Here is an 18,906-nt window from a genome sequence, read left to right as displayed (position 1 = left end):
CATTTTCGCTTCACATGTTCGCTTCGTACCACTGGTATCGCGGAGCAGACGTGAGGTGCAGTTTGAACTGCACGTTTTCACTCCGACCCGGCGACAGCCGTTTCGCACCTCCTATACCGGGGGCCTCAGAGATCGCAGATTTCGTTCTTACAATCTCGGAGGCCGTGCTATCCCTAATCTCGTTTCGACCACTCACGTTCGCGACGCTTCTTGGGTCACCTTAATTCGCAGCGACGGTCGGAGCACGGAGTATTCGCTGCGCGTCGCCTTGGACGAGCAATATCGGGCCGAGGGAAGTCTCTACTGCGACGACGGCGTCTCTGCCGGTGAGGAACTATGTACTTCTTGCTGCTGTACATTTGCATAAACCCTATAGAGAGTAGAACCTCAAAGAGCGTCTTCTAGAGGATTATCTGTGAAGTCAAACTGCTTACCTCGGTATCAGTACTTAAACGCCGGGCAACACAGCCATACGTACACGCGGGGCCTGACAATGTACAATAACGTAAAATGATAAGTACAAATAAGTAAAATAATGATAAGTGATAAATGACATTGGTACAGCTTCAATGTCCAGGAACGCAGCCGCAAAAGCCAACCGAAATATCTTGATGAAGGACTGTGTCCCGTATGCGGGACAGGTGGGAGGCCTGTGTGATTACCTTCAAATGCCACACCGAAGGGACGCTGATGTAATTAGTGCACGTCGGCCATGCGCCGAAAAATACATACGCACATATAGTCTGCTTATGCCTACAGTAAAGCACGCAGGAATGTACCACGAGAACATCAATGTCTACTTCTACTATTCCAACAAAGGACTAGCTCACGTTACGCAGGAGCAGCGATGGAATTGTGGAATTGCAGGGTGGTGAACTTTAAATGTTAATGGGATAAAGAATTCATGGCTGGAAAGTTCTGAACATTTCCAACCGATAAGGAAATCCCCGACTAAAAGACATCAACGAAGTCGAAAGCTGAGCCAGTTGGTGCATGATTGGAGGTCAATGACCAGCTGAAGACTCGACGTGCCCAGGAGTGGAAGACGACGGAACCAAGTTTGTTCTGTCGTCGTCTGTTCCTCTGTGCTACATTGTGTTTTCAGCTGGTTATTGACCTTCAATCTACAGGACATCGGTGTCATGCATAGTCGGATCACTTACTACTTGCATGCTTCGCCAAACGAATCGACTTTTCAGTACGAGGGCTTACATGCACAAGGAACGGCAATGACGGATTGTAGAATATACGTTACCGTTCTGCCGTTACCGCTTCCACATGACCGTGGGTGCCCTGTCGTCGGCAGGCAGTATCAGTAACGGTAGAACGGTTACACTATGCTAAATTAAAAAAAAAATATTTCTAACTTTCTTATTGGTCTTGACTTGTGATAGGGTCATATATCTGCGAATGCTGCTGTGTCACTGTGAGCAGACTGCAAGATCTGTGAGGAAGGCTGCAGGCCTCAGTGCAAATTGAGAAATGTGTACAGAAAATGTCTAAAGTGACGGCATCGTTTCGCAAGAGGTTACGGGAAGTTGTTCTTAACGCTTACATTTTCGACATTCGTTGAGGCCACAGCAAAGCTTTTATGAAAGTAAACGAAGAGGCGTTTGGAACTTGCCACTACGTAAATGTCAGTATCTTAGTTAATTCGGTTGGAACGCTTTTTTTGTCCCCCTGTAACTCGTTCGTAAATTTCAGCATACTCTAATTACATAATTTGTTGATTTTTCAGGGCCATGGTTCCCCGCGTCTCTCGTTGGAGCCAACATCAATAAATATATAATTCACATTGTCCAGAGCTTCACAAAACCTTTTCTGGTCAGGTCACACGAAAGAAACAGAAAAGACGTCGATGAACTCACCAAGTCAGAGGTTATTGACGTTTCGGAACTTCTGCGGGTTCCTGGTTCACCATGCACTGTGAACTGTAAGTAGCTGCGTTGTGAACGACGAACCTGTATGAGTTTCAAACTGTCAATTAAAATTCGACTTTATTATCGACGAAAAGCTTTTGTTTGTCTATTCTGTACAACTCAAGTTTATGCTCACTTTTAAAAATATATGCCGCCTCATAACAGTAACTTCAGAACGTTGGCATTCCTGAAGCCTCTTGTTATGCTGAAGTCTGTCCGAGCTGTAGTTGACTCTCGGAAATTTGGTGCAGGCTCCTACGAGACCGGAGTTTACGGACTGGCTGACATCGTCTTTCACAAGGTCAGGAGCTTTATGACTGTTCTTATCTATAAGCACTTCAGATGACTGTTCTTATTTATCAGCATTCCAGATGATCGAACATCTTGTAATTTTGGTTAACACATGCCGAGATTTAATACTGAACGGGCCTTATGGCCTCGAACGTATATACTCGCATAATCGCAGTCTACACTAATACATCATCATCATCACTCCATACACCTTAACATCCTCATACCCCGAGGTGATATGCTCAGGCTAGAGGATATTACCTCAGGCCAACCACTTCGCGTTTCCTGAATAAATTCACCTCTCTCTCTCTCTCTCAATGTTAATTTACAATTGGCCAGTTCAACCGCTAAGTCAAACCACCTTCAGTAGTTAGTGGATAGGGTTTTAGCTGGTCCGTATATGTATTACCTTCTGTGGAACAGTGCAATACTAGCAGAACTGTTTGTTGGGCTGGTTGGTGCATGTTACTGAAGTACTAAAGCGCCAAACAGACGACACAAGAAGAGACACGGACGAGCGCTTATCCTGGTCCGTGTCTTTTCGTGTGTCGTCTGTTTGGCGCTTTAGTACTTCAGTAAAGTGCAATACCAGTTCGACGTCAACAGCAGCGCCGGTCGCGCCATCTCGCGACGTTGAGTGCAACTGGAGCACTTAAAACGGTTATTGCAATTATATCTGTAACTGAGCTGCTTGCGTGTGTCGATGGCAACATAGTCCCGAATCTATGCGTGGTGCCCCTTTCCTTTTCCTTCAAATAGAACGGCAGGTAACAGAATGAAGTTCCTGTGTGATTTGTGGTTCAACTACCCGCCCCAGGATGTCACCATGGTCGCTGCTGCTGTTGTACACGTCTTTCGTGCTCCGATATTTTGTTAAAAATTTGGAGGATGCTTAAGCTTCGCCTTTAAGAGTGGAACGCGATAGCGTTCAAAGAACCCTTACTCCTTTTCATTCTTCCCAGCAAATGCAGCTTATGCAACCGCAACGTTTCCCGGGGAACGCTGGCTGCGAACGCTATGCATGAAGGCGAGCTTTCTGGTAGAAACGCGGACTCTTGCCTGGGTCGATCTCCTGTTATTGTTTCGCACTTTTAATATTTTAGTCTGAGACGAGCTAAGATAAAGGACATGTGCTGTCGGTGTTTTTTTCCATTACATTTGGTTGCGGGCTGCCATTCTCAAAATTCAGAGGAATAACTTTGCAAAGAATGAAAAACAAGGTCTGAGCTACGTTGGTGGTAGAGAAGTGGTTGGGTGTGCGTGGTCCGGAATTTGGTTCGAAATTATTTTTGCCAAAGCGATGTCCTACGCCGATGAGGGACGTTGACGGCAGGTTTTCTGCGACGCGGGCTCCTTGACGCTGTTGCGTTAATACCGGTGCCTGTGCAGGAACCTGAAACTCTAGCGGGTGTAAGTGATGAAAACACTAAGCATAACTGCTGATTCAGTTACGGGTTATTGAAGAGGGCACTGCAGGTTGCGTACATGAGTTCTTTTCCATGGTAGGACGAACTCGCTCTGACAATGTAAAAGAAAAAAACTAGCATACATATCGATATATTCGAATATTGAAATAAACTGAATATCGGACTCTCGTAAAGAATGCTTCGAATGACAAGAAAAAAAGTTATTTCGTTGATATTTTGAACGTAGAATTCGACTCACGTTCGAGTATTCGCCAAGTGCCCTAACATAACTTAACCGAAGCTTTTTTTTTCATTGTTTCTCACAGGACACGCTGTTGGTCATTCCCCGCCATGTTGGATTCCCGTGCGGCCTGGTGCGAGAGATCAGGTTCGTCGGTCTGCCCTCGCAGCCTCCTGAAATGGCAAACCTGGATGGTTTACCGGTCACCCTCATTACCCACCAGAACCAGGTATGCGCGACCCGAAACAAATGCGAGGTGCCCTTTCTAGGTACAGTGTTTAACAATGCCAAGTTGTTAGAGATAAACGGAGCCGCACGTCAACAAAATTTGTACCCGAAAACGTCTCCCTCGTCTAAGTATCGAAAAATCGTACCCTGCACAAGAACAACTTTAACGGCCGACTTGAAAGCCGATTCTGTCGGCAGTCGAAAATTCTTGCTGCGTGATGGCTGACGCCTTAAAGGGGTCCCGATACAAAATTCTTTGGGCTCAATAAGCAACGCCCCGTTTCAACGGCGCGTTATTTTTTCTGCAGGTATACACTGCGATCCACAGTTAAAGGGAACACTCAAACGGGCGCCTCTCACTTTGCTGGCGCCCTGTTATCTGCAAGTGGCTGCAGAAACAATGCGATGTGCACTGCACAGGTGTGTCGAAAAGAGTCAGAGCTACTAACCCCACGTTACATGCTGCAAATCTAGGCTATTTTTTACTCTTGCGAGAGAGGAAAATTCGGACACCATCTGCGCTCGAGTGTTCCCCACAACAGCGGACCCGTCTGTACATTCGAATATCTGACGTGACGCCCGTGAGTCATCTGCTCGCCAGGGTGTGTTGTTATGTCACTAGAGTCATCTCTCTTCTCGCCTTTGTGAAATATAAAAAGAAATGAAATTAAGTTTAGCGTCCCGAAGCGACACAGCTATTGGGGGCGAGCTCCACCACTGGAAAAACTGGCGCCACCGTCGGCGTGACGTGGCATGAGGGATCACGTGGACACAGTGGTCGCGTCGGCTGCTTCGGAAGCGCCGAAGCGAGTTGAAAACGAAAATTTAAAGTCCCACCTGCGCCGCGGTTCTGATTAAGTGGTGAGGCTTTACCGCCTTGGGTGTCTGGTTGACAACATGTAAAAGCACTATAATAGGTAGTGGCTGCCTCTGGAAGCGTGCAGCATGGTAGGCTACTGCTCGGTGCCGCAGTGCCGGACGTATGCAACGGAGCGCAGGGTCAGCCTTATTCACACGTAGCCGCCGGGCAAAAAGCTGCGTGAAGATTGGCTCGCGAAACTTAGAACCGGCAGACAGCCATCGGCTACAAGTCGGGTATACAGCAAGCACAAACGCGAGGAAGCTTTCTGCTACAGAGTCGGGACTGCGCGATGTTCGGTGAGTAGCAGAAAACGCGCACTGAGACGCCCACTACCCGGCTAATGTCATGACGCTTTATTAGGTCTATGAACTTGTTGATACTAGATTCTGGCAAGTTCACTGGAATGGAAAGGGAGCGGTAAGAAGCGCATTAAAAAAGAGGCATGGCATATGGTCATGTTTGTGTTATGAATTTATGCACTGGATTACGAAAGAGAAGCAGAAGGAAACCCCACGCTGAGAAGACCGATAAACATACAGTGCGACGCAACTTCAGAAATAATATTGAAATGTCCAAGAATTTAGAAGACAAAAAAAAAGATTGAATCGTAGCGATGGCACATCACAGTCGCCGAAGGCGTCGAAGTCTCTATAACGAAATTATTTTTGGAACACTTCTGACAGCGTCCACGCAACAATGGTTGCTAGTGTGCGATCAAATGCTCATATGCTGCGGCCTAAAGCTCACGGCACGGTGCGAAAACGCGCTCACAGCGAAAGTAAAACATTGTGTGCGGACATGCATGTAGACGCGCAGTCGGTCGCTGCGAACCCGTGCGATCGCTGCATTGAGGCTTCATTCTGTTATGCTCCGTTCGATTATACAGACAGCCCACGATAAGAACATATTTCACATAGCTTACTCTCAGCGTTTGCCTACCTTTCACGCAAGAAGACGGTTCGGGAGACTCCATCGCGGCTACCGCGCGCAGTGGCGTTCGCTGTACGTATTCAGTAAAGAGATAGCGTCTGTAAACGATTCTGTGCTTAAAGTTTGCCCAAGATTATTATATTGACAGTCAAAAACTTCCCTCGTTTTGAAAGTACCTGCCCAGGAGGGCTGCCGCGTGGTGTTTTTATTCAGCGCCGTAAGCGAAACCTACGGGGAGCGCGCCGCGTGATCCCTCATACCATGCAAGGGAGGCGCTTCCGACAGATGGCGACTCCGTAACTCCTCGCCCCCAATAGGAGCTATGAGAGACGATGTACCGGATGCCTCCGGTTTATTTTGACTCTCCGAGACTCTGTAGGGTTTTATCGTTTCGCCACCATCATGATGCGGCAGCCGTGGTCGGCAATCGAACCTGCGACCTTGCGTTCAGCAGCCATACACCATAACGACTGACGAAGCCACCCTATGGAGCGGGTCTCTTCTTACCTTTAAACTTTCCATTATAGTGGTCATCTGTACGAGCAGCGCCTGTACGGAATGTTCATGTTGCACGGGATGAAATGTGTGTCAGGCATTGTGTACCTGGTTTCGTTAAGCTGTGGCAAGGTGTTCGTGGGCCAGTCTGGCCATTGTATCATCGTACGCATTAAGCGAGCACCAGACGTCACCAAAATCATCTGGGACGCTGCATCTGGTCGCCTATTGAAGAGAGTGCGGGTTTTATGTCGTGCTTAATCCTTTAAAAAAGAAAGAACATTAACCATCTTACGCGAGAATTACCAGAGGCCTGCCATATTAGAAAAAAAAGAGGAGATGCTTGCATCGGCCACCTTTGTCTTGTTACATGATGGAAGTATACTACTTCACCGCTTTCTTCAAGATTAACCTGTGGTTATCATTCGTTTTGTTACCACTGTAATACTTCACTTGCGCGATCACTTTTTCTTTTTGGTGTATACATGTGAAATCTATGCAATAAACCTTTCAGTCCGGTCGTTTCTCGTTGGCTCGTCTTTTCGTCGCACTTTAAACAGTTTTTTTTGCCAGATGAGCCACGGGTAGTGAGGTAATAACGTTGAGTCGGACTTCGTTCCCAAAATGCCTTCCGCGCAGACCGTGATAACGAACCTGGGTCTGCCCCTGGACAAGACAAGCAAGCTGGTTCTCCAGTGGCGAAACCTGCCCGTCGGCTTGTATCCGGCGGCCGACAACGGCGGCAGAGTCACACGCGTAGCGCCGGCTGCACACAGTATTTCGAGTGACCCGATCCCGACACCCGTCTCTGGTGCCTCTACTCCGAGTCTCTGAACAACGACTGGGGCGCGGCACTGCCGGAGAACCTTAGCGGGGTTCACGAATGCGTGCATATGCGTGAAGTGAACGCGTTCTTCTCCGGCCATATTACGGTCGTGTCCACGACAATAAACTTTGTTCGAAGAACAGTCACGTCTTCAGTGGTTCCCTCTGCTCTCCCACAGCAATGACTGCAGTTTACTTTTTTTTTCTCTTTTGCTTTGACTCGATCGCTTTCACTTCGATGTTTTCTACGTTAGCAGGAATGTTGGGCTTTTTGGGAGGGGCAGCATAGCGGCAACGGCGCGCTCTTTAATTTACTCGCAATAGGGTGTCAGTGTGTGCAGTAGTTCCTGTTCTCTTTGAGGAAGCCTCTTGTGTACCATGTATTCATTCAATAAAAAAACAGTAAAAAGTACGAAGTTGGTTGCGTATACTTGCCTTCTATGCAAGGCAAAGTCTGGCTTTTCGATATAGAGATGAAATTGTACCCACATAGAGCAGTCTTTTACCTGCGACATCGAGTTACGCTTTGTCTTTGCACTGGTTGGTACGTAAGCTGGTTTGAAGCCCATGCGTGTCATCAGTCCAATAAAGTAAAACAACACGAAAGAAAGCTTGCATGTAATGCTATATATCTCACATTGCTGGCAAACACCGTGACACAGACGAGACACCGATTCAGGGTAGACGGAGGTGGCTGTCTTGGGGTCGCTTTTTGTATATATGGAACAAAAATCACCGCCCAAGCCCTCCGTACAGATGGCTAACCAGTGAAGGTGAAACGTGCGGCCCCGGTGTTTATCACTGGGTCAATCCCGACGGTTCATCGGTTCGGCGAACTATGTCGCCATCGCCGATCCGTTTCAAGGTAGAACCCGCGGAGCCGCGCCATACACAGCCGAAGCCGGAGTAGAACGCAGACACCCCATCTCCCCTTTCCCCGGTGCCTTGCGCGCGACGGAAGATGGCGCGCTTTCCTCCCCGCTTTCTTCCCTAGAGCGCGCGATATTGAGTCACCATCGTTGGCTCACCCTCGCACGCTTTCACTCGCACATACAGCATTCTGTGCAGTCCATGATGTTATAACCCTTGGGCTTTATACTGAACATCACGGCGACGCCGACGGGAGAAATGCGTCTGGAGTGTCGATATTTATTTAAAAAGCATTCGCTTATTTGTCAGCCCGCAGCAAAGATAATGAAGGAATGCCACCATTTGCAACAACAAAATTGAACGTTTTAGACGCAATACGCAACACTAATTATTCAACAAAAGCTATCGAAATGCGAATGAAAATAGGAAAGCAGAAAGCGGAGAGACATTAGTAAGGCCGCAGTAGAGCATGGAATGTAGAGCTGGTTTGACGGTGAGGCCGCTGCCTCTTAAGTCCCAGCGGGGGATGGCTATGCCTCGAGCGGGTCCTCGTAGAGGCGCTTCAGGAGCGGGCTCATGGCGCCGCCGCAGGCACCCAGCGGGTCGTCCAGGTGCGTGTCCAGCGCGGCCATGCACAGCCGGCCGTGGCCGTCGAGCGACATGCGCGCCAGCTTGTGTCGCAGCGCCTCGGGTCCCTCGAGGGCGGCCACCGTGGAGCCGCTGCGAAGCATGCTGCACTCGCGGCTCCGCGACCGCTGCCTCGTCCAGCCGCACACCTGCTCGTGAGTCGAGAGAGAAAGAGAGAGAGAGAAAGAGAGAGAGAGAGAAAGAGAGAGAGAGAGAAAGAGAGAGAGAGAGACCACGTGGCGTTTGACGGGGATCGGGGCTATAGCCAGTAAACGTCGCTGCTGTAAGTGAGAACTTTCAGTCACGGACCGCGTCGAAACGAAAAAAATTGGCTGTGCCAAAAGGACTTCTTCTTGGGCAAGTTGGTGCTTACATTTCCTAGGTATACTTTATGGCGCACAAGAAGTGGCGCTTCATTGTCTTCCTTTCTTCTGTCCCTTTTCAAGAATGTATCTTGCGCCACAGAGTATACCTAGGAAATTGGCTGGCCTGTGCTGGACCTTGCCGCCCTGCCCTGTCCTGCCCTGCCTGTTGCCTGCCCGTCCAAAAACAAGATGATGGCCACCCATGCATGAAAACTAAATTCGTTCATGGAAAGAAACGCAGTCAACTTTTTACTTCCGTAGAAGTAATTTTTCTCTATATCTTCCGCATACTTCTGTTCCACTGCTGTACGTTGCTGCCAGACAGCGTCTCAATACAGGAAATACACATACCCGTGTGACCTTTTGAAATAAAAAAAAAGAATTTTTTTTTCTTTTTTCGTATTGGGTTTAGCCGGTAATGATGATTTCCCCATTATTCGTTTTAAATGCGAAGCATTACTTGGCGAAAATTTGCCAATTTGACAGTATCCATGCATTCATCTATCCACTCACCCACGCACGATAGTTTCGCTCAGAAAAAAATAGTGAAAAAATATTTTTTCTTAAATACTGCTGGCGAGATAGCCCTTCGTACACTCTCTGCCAGTCCCTTATCTTCTAAGACTCAGTGTGCGTAGTGAACCCCGTCGAAATCGATCGCGACCAGTTCGCCGGAGCATCCACACACTTGCACCGGCGCCTCACTTTCATACCTCGAAGTAGGCGGCCTTGCCGGGCGTGCCGGTGACGGACTGCGGCTCGCCGGGTCCCACACTGGCGCCGTCCCCTTCGCTAGGCTCACCGACTCTGCCGACAACGGCCGCCGAGCCGTAGTCGGCCAGGCGGTACGTGACGGCGGCCAGCGAGTGCGTGATGCACAGCTTGCCCCAGTGGCCGTGGAATAGACGCGCCGCGAGCGAGTCCAGCAGGGATCGCACGCTGGGGCCCTGGACCGCCTCGTAGGGACTCGCGCACCGGGGCCACGGGCTCGAGGGACCGTACAACGAGTGCGCCTGCGATATTACCCGCGAGTGCGACAGTAAGGTCGCTGTTTACGAGCAACGTGCACGATGTGCTCTAAGGGATCCTCTAAGGAACCTCTGGCGATACGAACATATATTAATGAAACGCGCGCATCGTGTATACATAATACTGCGACAGTGACATCTGGCGAAAATGGCAGCCCCCACAAGGAAGCAACACGCTTTAAAAATATTACGCAGCTCTAACGTATACGTTGACTTTCCTCAGTACAACGATGCGAGGAGACGACACACACACACACACACACACACACACACACACACACACACACACACACGCACACGCACACACACACACACACACGCACACACCGTATGTAGTATGCAGCAAGAGTCCCGTATGTTATCCACGTATTATACGCCTCCACGTATTATGTGCGCGTTGACAAGATTTGGAGCGGGTGAGGTGGGCCGTCTTCGCCAGAATCAGGAGACGGCGACGAAGGTGGGCATCGTACTGATGAAAAATAGAAATAATGTATCCACTTCATTCGCACATGCTTTGACTCTATCCTAGTCTTGAGCGGTTCTGCCTAACACGGGGGCCGGCACGGCCTTAAGCAACCCCTCACGTACAATCAGTCGCTACAATCGGGGGAGGGATCCCCACCGAAAGGGTAATTCACTTCTCGTGGTCTCTTGATAGTGGAAGTCTGCTGGCGCTGCGCCCATGGAGGTACCCTTGCCTGCCTATTCTGCGCAGTCTTGTGTCCCCTTGTCAAGCGTCTACTAGGGGGTCGACGTCTTACAAAAGAAAAGAAAAAATATTAGGTCATATTTTTTTCCTCGCTTACGAACTATATGGACGCCCCCAAAATGGCGACGAATGGAGTCTCGGCGCCCCCGATAAAAGACTCGCCGTCGAAGTAGTACCGCTTGGCGGAGACTCGGGAAAAAAAAAACGTGAAATCGACGCCCGTTGTTAAAGCCTCGTACCTGGACGACGAGAAAGTCGGCGAGCTTGGCAAGCGGCGCGAGCTGCGACGCGACCTCGACGAAGTGCTCCTGCGGCGGCAGCGTCACGGCGAGCAGGAAATCGCGCGGCGCCAGCGGCCGATGCAGTCGCGTCCTCAGGAGCCGCACCAAGTCGGTGAGGGCGCGAGCGTCGCTGGCGCGGCCGCACCGCCCGCCAGGTGTCGCCCAGTGCAGGTTGACGCCGTCGTAGCCCAGCGACACCAGCGTCTCCTGCGAGACGGGCGACGTTTTATACGCGGATCGCTGTTCACACACGCGGTTGCACGTGGATAGATGGATAACATCCATCCATCCATACGTCCATCCATCCAGCCGTCGTAGCCCAGCGACAACAGCGTCTCCTGCGAGACGCGCGACTTTTATATGCGGATTGCTGTTCACACATGCGGTTGCGAAGGCGATGCGGAAGCACCGCGTTTGTTGCGGACCGCTAAGTCGCCGCTTTTTAAAGGGACAACTGCGGCGAAACAACAAATCAGTCTGTAGACTAATAAATTATGCTGTCGAAACTTCCGTCTCGATCACTTTACCGTAGTTTCTTTCTCGTGTCTGTGTGTGTGTTTGTTGTGCCCATGCGCAGCGCCGGTATACGTCATTGTGACGTCACACATTCGAAAGCATTGTTTTTTTGTATGTGAGGCGTTGCGGTTCAGTAAACATTCTTAACACTTGCGCATCACCTTTTGGATGCCTTAGAACAGAATTCAGTCCATCTTCACCGATAAAGAAAGGCTAACTAGGCCCAAGCAACCAGCGTCAAAATATGTCACGTCAGGGCGAGCTGCTGCGGGAACTTCGAGGCAGTGCTGCCAGTCGTCTTTCGGTTTTGCGCCTTTTCTACCCTAACGGGTAGCCCACGATAAGGGACCCCCGTTTTTTGGTATTACAAACGGTTTAATTGCTACCACATATTAAGTTACTCTTGTTTTTAGTGTCCGTCTAAAGGCCAACTACAACAAAATTTTTGACCACGTAAAATGTCAGGTTTCATATACCATATGTCGTATGTAACTTGCGCCAAAATTTAAAAGAAATGCAAGTGTCACGAAGCTGGACAGAATAAGGGTAATAGACGCCGTCACTAGGAGCAATCAGACTAGATTTTTATTTAACCTAATTAATTAGTTTTTTTTATTCAGTGAATCACTTGCTCAAATAATACATTCAGAGCAAAAGTGTCAATGAGAACATTTTAGACCTTCCTACTAAATTTCCCTATTCAGCTTCATGTTGCTCAATAAGTCCTACATAAAAGTTTCATTCTAAGACTTAAACAAAGCGCGTGAAATACAAAAATAAAGTGGCGCACGACCAGTCGCGCTTGCATTTTGCGGCCTTTTTCATATATTATGCACCCGAAGACACGCCTTAATTGTTATATTGTTTTTTATCAGATTTTATTAGTTGTATACATATATATTTGCACTGTTGAGCTCCTAGATGTCCTAAACGATCTGACTGACGGTCCAGATAGTTTAGCCATATTTTGTGCTTTATCAATAAATTGAACGAACGAACGAACGAACGAACGAACGAACGAACGAACGAACGAACGAACGAACATCGTTGACTCCATGAACGCAAACACGCCCCTTCAGCTTGCTGTACAAACTCGCAAGGCAGCGGCTTTTAAAAACACTACATTACTAGCAAAAAATAAGTGATGATTGCGACGATTATATGTCTTTCTTTTTACGTTTTTATTGTGCCTAAACATCTTCATTATTATTTTATAAGCTAGCCTTATATTACCTCTTGAGGCAGCGAGCTTCTTCCCGCTGATATGGTCCTCGAAGAAAAAATGCACGGGCGGCGTGTCAGAGGTGGTTGGCTCGCCGAGGTTGCCAGACGAAATTCTCCCTCTTAACCCTTCTTTCCCTCCCTGGTCGTCCCCACGTCCCGTGCATAATCACATCCAGCGCGCTCGACGAACAGCAGGGCTGGATAGGTTTTCCCTCCAAGTCATTATAAAAGTTCCTTTAGTACTGGCCTTGCGTTCCAGCATTTTTGTATAGATATTCCTTAATCTTCTTTTCTCTTCCTCAAAACGGGTCTATCTACCTTGCACCGCTACCTACGCCCGTAACGGATACGGTGCTATCAATCTCTTCCCTGCTTCTTTCTTTTTTCACCAACACTCGAAACATCCCCTGCTTATCTCGACGGCCACCCGCCGTGGTTGGTTAGTGGCTATGGTGTTGGGCTGCTAAGCACGAGGTCGCGGGATTGAATCCGGGCCATGGCGGCCGCATTTCGATGGGGTCGCAATGCAAAAACACTCGTGTACTTAGATCTAGATGCAACGTTAAAGAACCCCACCCCAGGTGGTCGGAATCTCCGGAGTCCCCCGCTACGGCGTGCCTCACAATCAGAAAACGGTTTTGCCACGTAAAACCCCATAATTAATTTTTATTTGTCTCGGCTGCTGACCGGTTGACGTTTGTGTCCAAATTAAAACCGAGCCCTGCCGGAAGGATGTACGTTTATCTGGATGGATGGATGGATGGATGGATGTTATGAGCGTCCCCTTTGGAACAGAGCGGTGGGTTGTGCCACCTAGCTCTTGCTATTATACTGCCTAATGTCCTACCTAGGTTAAACAATAGAAAAAGAAAAACAAACCTTGAGATCCTTGGCGAGTGCCTCCCTCCGGACTTCGTCGGAGGCCAGTCGCGACCAGTTGGCGTTGTCCGTCTCCTCGCCGCCTACCGTGAAGAGGAGCTGTGTGCCGAATCCGCGACGGTGGGCCACGCGAGCCAATTCGGGCATGCCGAACTGCCTGCGAACAAAGATGCACGAGCGAAAGCAAAAGAAACGTGATTCAGCGAGGTGGCGCCAAGTTGAACTCTGTAGTCTCTGGCTCGTACACCTTTTTCTGGAGATCCCCAGTCCCCAGAACAAATGGGACAACGCAAGACTGAAAGGCCATCGTACATCGCTGAACTAAGAACACACTTTGGGACGAATAAAAACATTCATTCATTCATTCATAAACCTTTATTTACGCTATTCGATCGCACCCTTGATTGTAAGGCGAACCCGCATTTTCGTGGCAACAACAACAACAACAACAACAACAACAACAACAACAAGAACTGCAATGCACCCGATGATAACGCCTACACTGATTTTCATAGGTAAAAAAAGAATGTTTGAATGTAACGCCCTTTATTTTTACCTTACCTGATTTTCATAATATGGGAAAGAAATGGCGATTTGTATTGACGTAGAAAAATATTTGTAACTCTGAAGTGGCTACAGTTGATGAAGGGGGGGGGGGCGAATCAGATTTGAGCACAAGCTAACGTATCGATCCTACATAAAACACGCACGTCACATTTCAGAGAACGTCACCGGAAAATAAACGTGTGTTACAAATCAGTAAATACAATACGCACATGTATCTTTTGACAAGATATGCTGAAAATCGTGAGATTTTCAAAAAGAAACGAAGCATCAAGTTCACTTCCTTGGTATACTTGATTGTGGCGCGAAATAAATTTCGTGAAGAAGGAACAGAAAAAGGAAGACAGTGGCGCTTCAGTCTTTTTCCTGTCCCTTCTCACGAAATGAATTTCGCGCCACAATCAAATATACTTAGGAAATGTAAGCACCGACATGCCCAAGAAGAAGTCCTTTTGAAATATCAACCTGATATCTTTCTAAATAACATTTCAGGAAACGATATCACAAACCTCCATGAATGTTCAAGCATCTAAACCGAACGATATTTATATATTGCAGCACTCCGAAGTACACTAGTAATTTGAGAATGTGAATTTTGCTAAAGTAACCGAAAAACGCATCACCTTTACGTAACCAGTAAAAAAAGTATATGATGCTTTTTGTTTAAGAAAAAGCAAAGATTCCATCTTCCTTCACTTCTGCCGATCGAACAGACAAAGTTTACGAAATCGTTTATGAAATGTTTTTCGCGATGACGTGGTGCAATGTAAACTTCGCTTTTCTTTATTTTTAGCTTTTCTTTCTTGCTTGCCTTACCCGTTTTAAGATCTTTTATTGTTCACGATAGCATATCCAAATTGCGGTTCTTGAAAATCAGCCAAACTATGCCTTTTTTGCTCAACGCAACAAATTTCACTCAATTTGATTCAAGAGCTTTCTAATGAGACTATCTTTGCGTTCGAATAAGATTTATTTAAATAGTAAAGTCAGAGTCAGCCAGGAGCTAGTCAGCCAGGAGCTAAAGTTTCCAGTAATTGAAACCGAAAAGACATCTACGACACCGCACGTATCGTTTCCTCATGGTCACGTGATCATTTCAACGCGGACATACATAGATAGCGCTCCCCCTTAGTACTACTCCAACAGAGTAGAAGGCTGCTTTCATCAAAGATCGAGTTTAACCAGTGCAGTCCCCCATGCGCAAGCAGCAGACACATACAATGTATTTAGCTTCTCCGCATAATGAGCAGTGCAGCGGTGGAGCCAGCTTTCACGAAAGCTCGTATAGGTGAGAAGCCAGGCAGGTGAGAATGTCTTTCTTTTTTCGCGTTTCTTTGGCGGCATTTGTTGCAGTGCGCGAAATGACACAAACACGCACAATTATTCTGATAAACTGTTTCAACTCAGAATAACAGAGGCCGTGAAGCAAGGATGCAATCACCAGACATACTAACTACTGACATTCAGTGTACCAGCCACCATATATCGCAACACACTCAAGGGCCATCACAGAACATGCTGCTCACATTACCAGGAAGTACTGTGAAAGTATATTTTTTCCCTAGAAAGCTGACCAGGGTATGCGCCCCGCCAAGTGCCCGTCCGGTCTTATATCACGTTCTTGATTAACGCCTTTTAAATGAATAGTCGTTTGAGAAAAATTATTGAAAAAAAGAATAATAGGCTCTGCTTTGCGGTCCTGCTTAAACGCTTTCGCCAAGCTGCGCACTCACCTGGGTGTACAGTTACTCGAGCGTACCGTAATTGTGTAGCTCTCTCCCATAAGATATTTCCATTGCAGCAGGTTATTCAATCTAACCGGGAACAAAGAAAGGCTTTGTGTCTCCGAGAAAGACTAATGGTTAGCCCATTGTACCCGGATAATCCTCACGTGAACCTTAAATCGTCCTGCGACTCGAAGACGAAGATAACCAGCAAACAATCCAATATCATTTCTCAGTAGTACCGAGTGCTGAATAATGTTGACTGACTGGGGTTCATTACCACGCACCCGATGCACAGACGCGAGCTGTTTTCTTGAAAGAACTCTCTCATTGGCTACTCACCCGGGGTTCGGCACGAGTCATGTTGGCGTGGTGTGATGCGCCAATGCCTAAACGTTATACACTCTCGTCGAGAAACCAACCCCACGCCAAATTCCGTGGAAGTAAATCATAGTTAAATCATAAAACATAAAGCATAGTTCTAAGAAAAAATTCGCAGTTTCGCACAAAAGGCGGAGCATCAATTGCGACAGCAAATTAGTAGACATCTATACGAAGCATGGATAGTAGTTTTGTCGGTCGTATAAAGTTGTAAGCATTCGTTTACTGACTAAATTACCAACCATGGTGCCAGCGCGCACCAGCAAACGCGAGCGCATCTCACTCGTTGACCACGTACACTCGCTGTGAAAACGCTGGAGTGAGAAAGCGTGGCAGCAGCAGCGAGCGAATTGACCTTCGTGCTACCCCTCGCATCAACGCGAACTAAGCGGCGAGAACACAGCGCACACGAAGCTATCAGCACTCTGTCCCCCTCGCAGATTGTTTTCTAGATAGGACCCGCGCGGCCTCACCATACGCAGCAACCGCCGGAGTAGAACGGCCCCCTCCTTCCGCCTCTCCCCCCGTGCCTTGCGCGCGTTGGAGGACGGCGGGCTTCCTCCCCGCTTTCCTCCCTTGCACGCGCTAGATTGAGCCACCATCGTCGGCTCACTCTGGCACGCTTTCGCTCGCACATGCAGCATACGGCACGCGGCGATGACGTTATCGCCGTTGGACTTTATACGGGACATCACGGCGACGGCGACGGCAGAAATGCGCCTTGAGTGTCCGCATAATCGCAATAAAATAAAAGCAATCACAGTGGCAGCGACGCACCTGTCGAAACCCGGGTTCCGATACGCCAGCCGCCCGTCGTGCAGCGCGAACGGGGCGTGGTACACGGCGTGCGTGCAGTACCGCAGCGCCATCTGTCGCGGGAAGTACGAGTAAGGCGGCGGCAGCCGGTGCGCATGGCGGTCGTAGAAGCAGAGCACGGCGCGGGAACCGTTGCGGACCAGCCGCGGAGCAAGGAACTCGAGCTCGCTCGCGTTCCACGACTCCTCGAGCTCCTTGGCGTGAAGACAAAGTAAATTACTTCAGTTCCGCGCGAACCAAAGGACCACAATAAGAACAGATAGACAGGAAAGGCCAATTGTTATTAGAGAGAGTTGTTTTTAATTAAACTACGTCTGGACGAACAAATTCCGTCTTGATTTTCGGACGCACAATATAGTTTCCTGCCGAAAAACTATTTCTTAATGAAGATACCCGCTAGATTTTTATTTTTTGTTAGTGTTTTTGGACGTGTTACGGTATTACTTTTTATTATTGATTGCGTTTCAGCTTCCGTGCCTTGTATGTACTTGTGTTTGGCCTCAGGTGCACCCAAGGTACCCTTTTATAGTCCGCGTCTTTTTCTCTCTTTGTCGAATGAGAAAAGTGAAAACGCCGGCCTGCTGCCGGAACTTCCTTTCAACCCTTCCACAAGCTTAAACAAGCTCGTTCAAGTATGTCGTGTCAGCACATTTCAAATAAGCTATCGTTATGAACGACTGTTCATTCGACATTGACGGAACTAATGCATGCGCAGACTTGCACGCAAGCCCGACAAACCGACAACCCAATCATGTTGTTGTCCAGCGATAGATGTGGCTCACAGCTCCCGCAGGTGATTGACATCGTCGCCGCCGGCCCATTACCGCGTGCCCATTTAGTGCCACGCATTCTAAGCGTTCTAATAACTGCTCATATATTTGTTCTGTTGTTTCGGCTGCGTCTTACGAAAAGCCGGAACCAAGTCGTGAATCAAGCGCGGGAACATCGCTACGATGTCACGAGTATCTCGAAAATCAATGTATTCCGTTTGACAATCTAGGAATAGAAGTTGGAATGCAGGGACAGGCAGAGTTGATCGCTCAGGAAAGCCAAAGAAGTTCCTCCGCTCTCTTCCACCAACGCACAGTGAAAGAAAGACAAGGCAAGAAAAGCGGGTGAAGTGTAGGCATCTAGGAAGGTGTGGAAGAGAATTGAGCGAACATAGGTAGAAAAGGAAACAGTTTCTTTGAGCCAAAGGAACACTTATCAGCATTAGGTTTCCTTAATTAAGCACGAGGTAATCAAAAGCAACTGTGCTGCAGCCCGGCGGCGACACTTTCGTTTACATAAGCATTCTTGGTAGCGCTACGCCACTACTACACGTCAACCCGTAACGTCCTAACTATCGACAGCGTCTAGTCACTTGTTATTTCATCACTGAATCTGTATCAATTGTTGCCCTTGTGTGACTATTGCGTTACCATTTAACCAGGCAGTCGGTACCGGTGTTCCGTCTCATCTATACACCATCGCTGAAACGATCGACACATCCATCTCCATAGTCAGGTAAGTGCTATAGAACGGCGTTATGCCATAGGAAACCAGCGCCGAAACTTCGCGATCCAACAGCAGTGCCGTAACACACAGCCTAGCGAGCGGTGGACACAGTTTACAGAAATACGTGCTACGATTTCGGATCGGCAAATTCACGGTTAATTTTTTGAAGCACGTGTGTCCAGCTTCTGACCTGTCTGGAGGCACTGACGTGCTCGAACGTAGCGT

The 18,906-nt window shown here is 48.2% G+C and overlaps 2 protein-coding genes across 2 annotated transcripts in view; one reads left to right on the top strand and one right to left on the bottom strand.

Moving 5' to 3' along the window:
- The window catches only part of LOC126529425 (lysosomal alpha-glucosidase-like), a 36,772-nt gene extending 29,440 nt beyond the window's left edge, over positions 1-7,332 (top strand). Inside the window, exons 14-17 of the mRNA XM_050177025.3 lie at positions 232-326; positions 2,171-2,220; positions 3,943-4,086; positions 7,012-7,332. Of these exons, the coding sequence (XP_050032982.2) occupies positions 232-326; positions 2,171-2,220; positions 3,943-4,086; positions 7,012-7,206 (484 nt within the window). The 3' untranslated portion in view covers positions 7,207-7,332. The remainder of the gene's footprint in view (positions 1-231; positions 327-2,170; positions 2,221-3,942; positions 4,087-7,011) is intronic.
- A 1,000-nt stretch (positions 7,333-8,332) lies between these two features.
- The window catches only part of LOC126529426 (chitotriosidase-1-like), a 50,880-nt gene continuing 40,306 nt past the window's right edge, over positions 8,333-18,906 (bottom strand). The window contains exons 3-6 of the mRNA XM_055069598.2: positions 13,700-13,856; positions 11,039-11,287; positions 9,773-10,072; positions 8,333-8,843 (exon numbers count right to left, since the gene is read on the bottom strand). Coding sequence (XP_054925573.1) covers positions 8,598-8,843; positions 9,773-10,072; positions 11,039-11,287; positions 13,700-13,846 — 942 coding nt within the window. The 5' untranslated portion in view covers positions 13,847-13,856 and the 3' untranslated portion in view covers positions 8,333-8,597. The remainder of the gene's footprint in view (positions 8,844-9,772; positions 10,073-11,038; positions 11,288-13,699; positions 13,857-18,906) is intronic.

This window comes from Dermacentor andersoni, chromosome 8 (assembly GCF_023375885.2).
Source record: "Dermacentor andersoni chromosome 8, qqDerAnde1_hic_scaffold, whole genome shotgun sequence".
NCBI classification, from domain to species: Eukaryota; Metazoa; Arthropoda; class Arachnida; order Ixodida; family Ixodidae; genus Dermacentor; species Dermacentor andersoni.
Note: the sequence above shows the minus strand (reverse complement) of the source record. Positions and strands in the feature narration are given on the sequence as shown.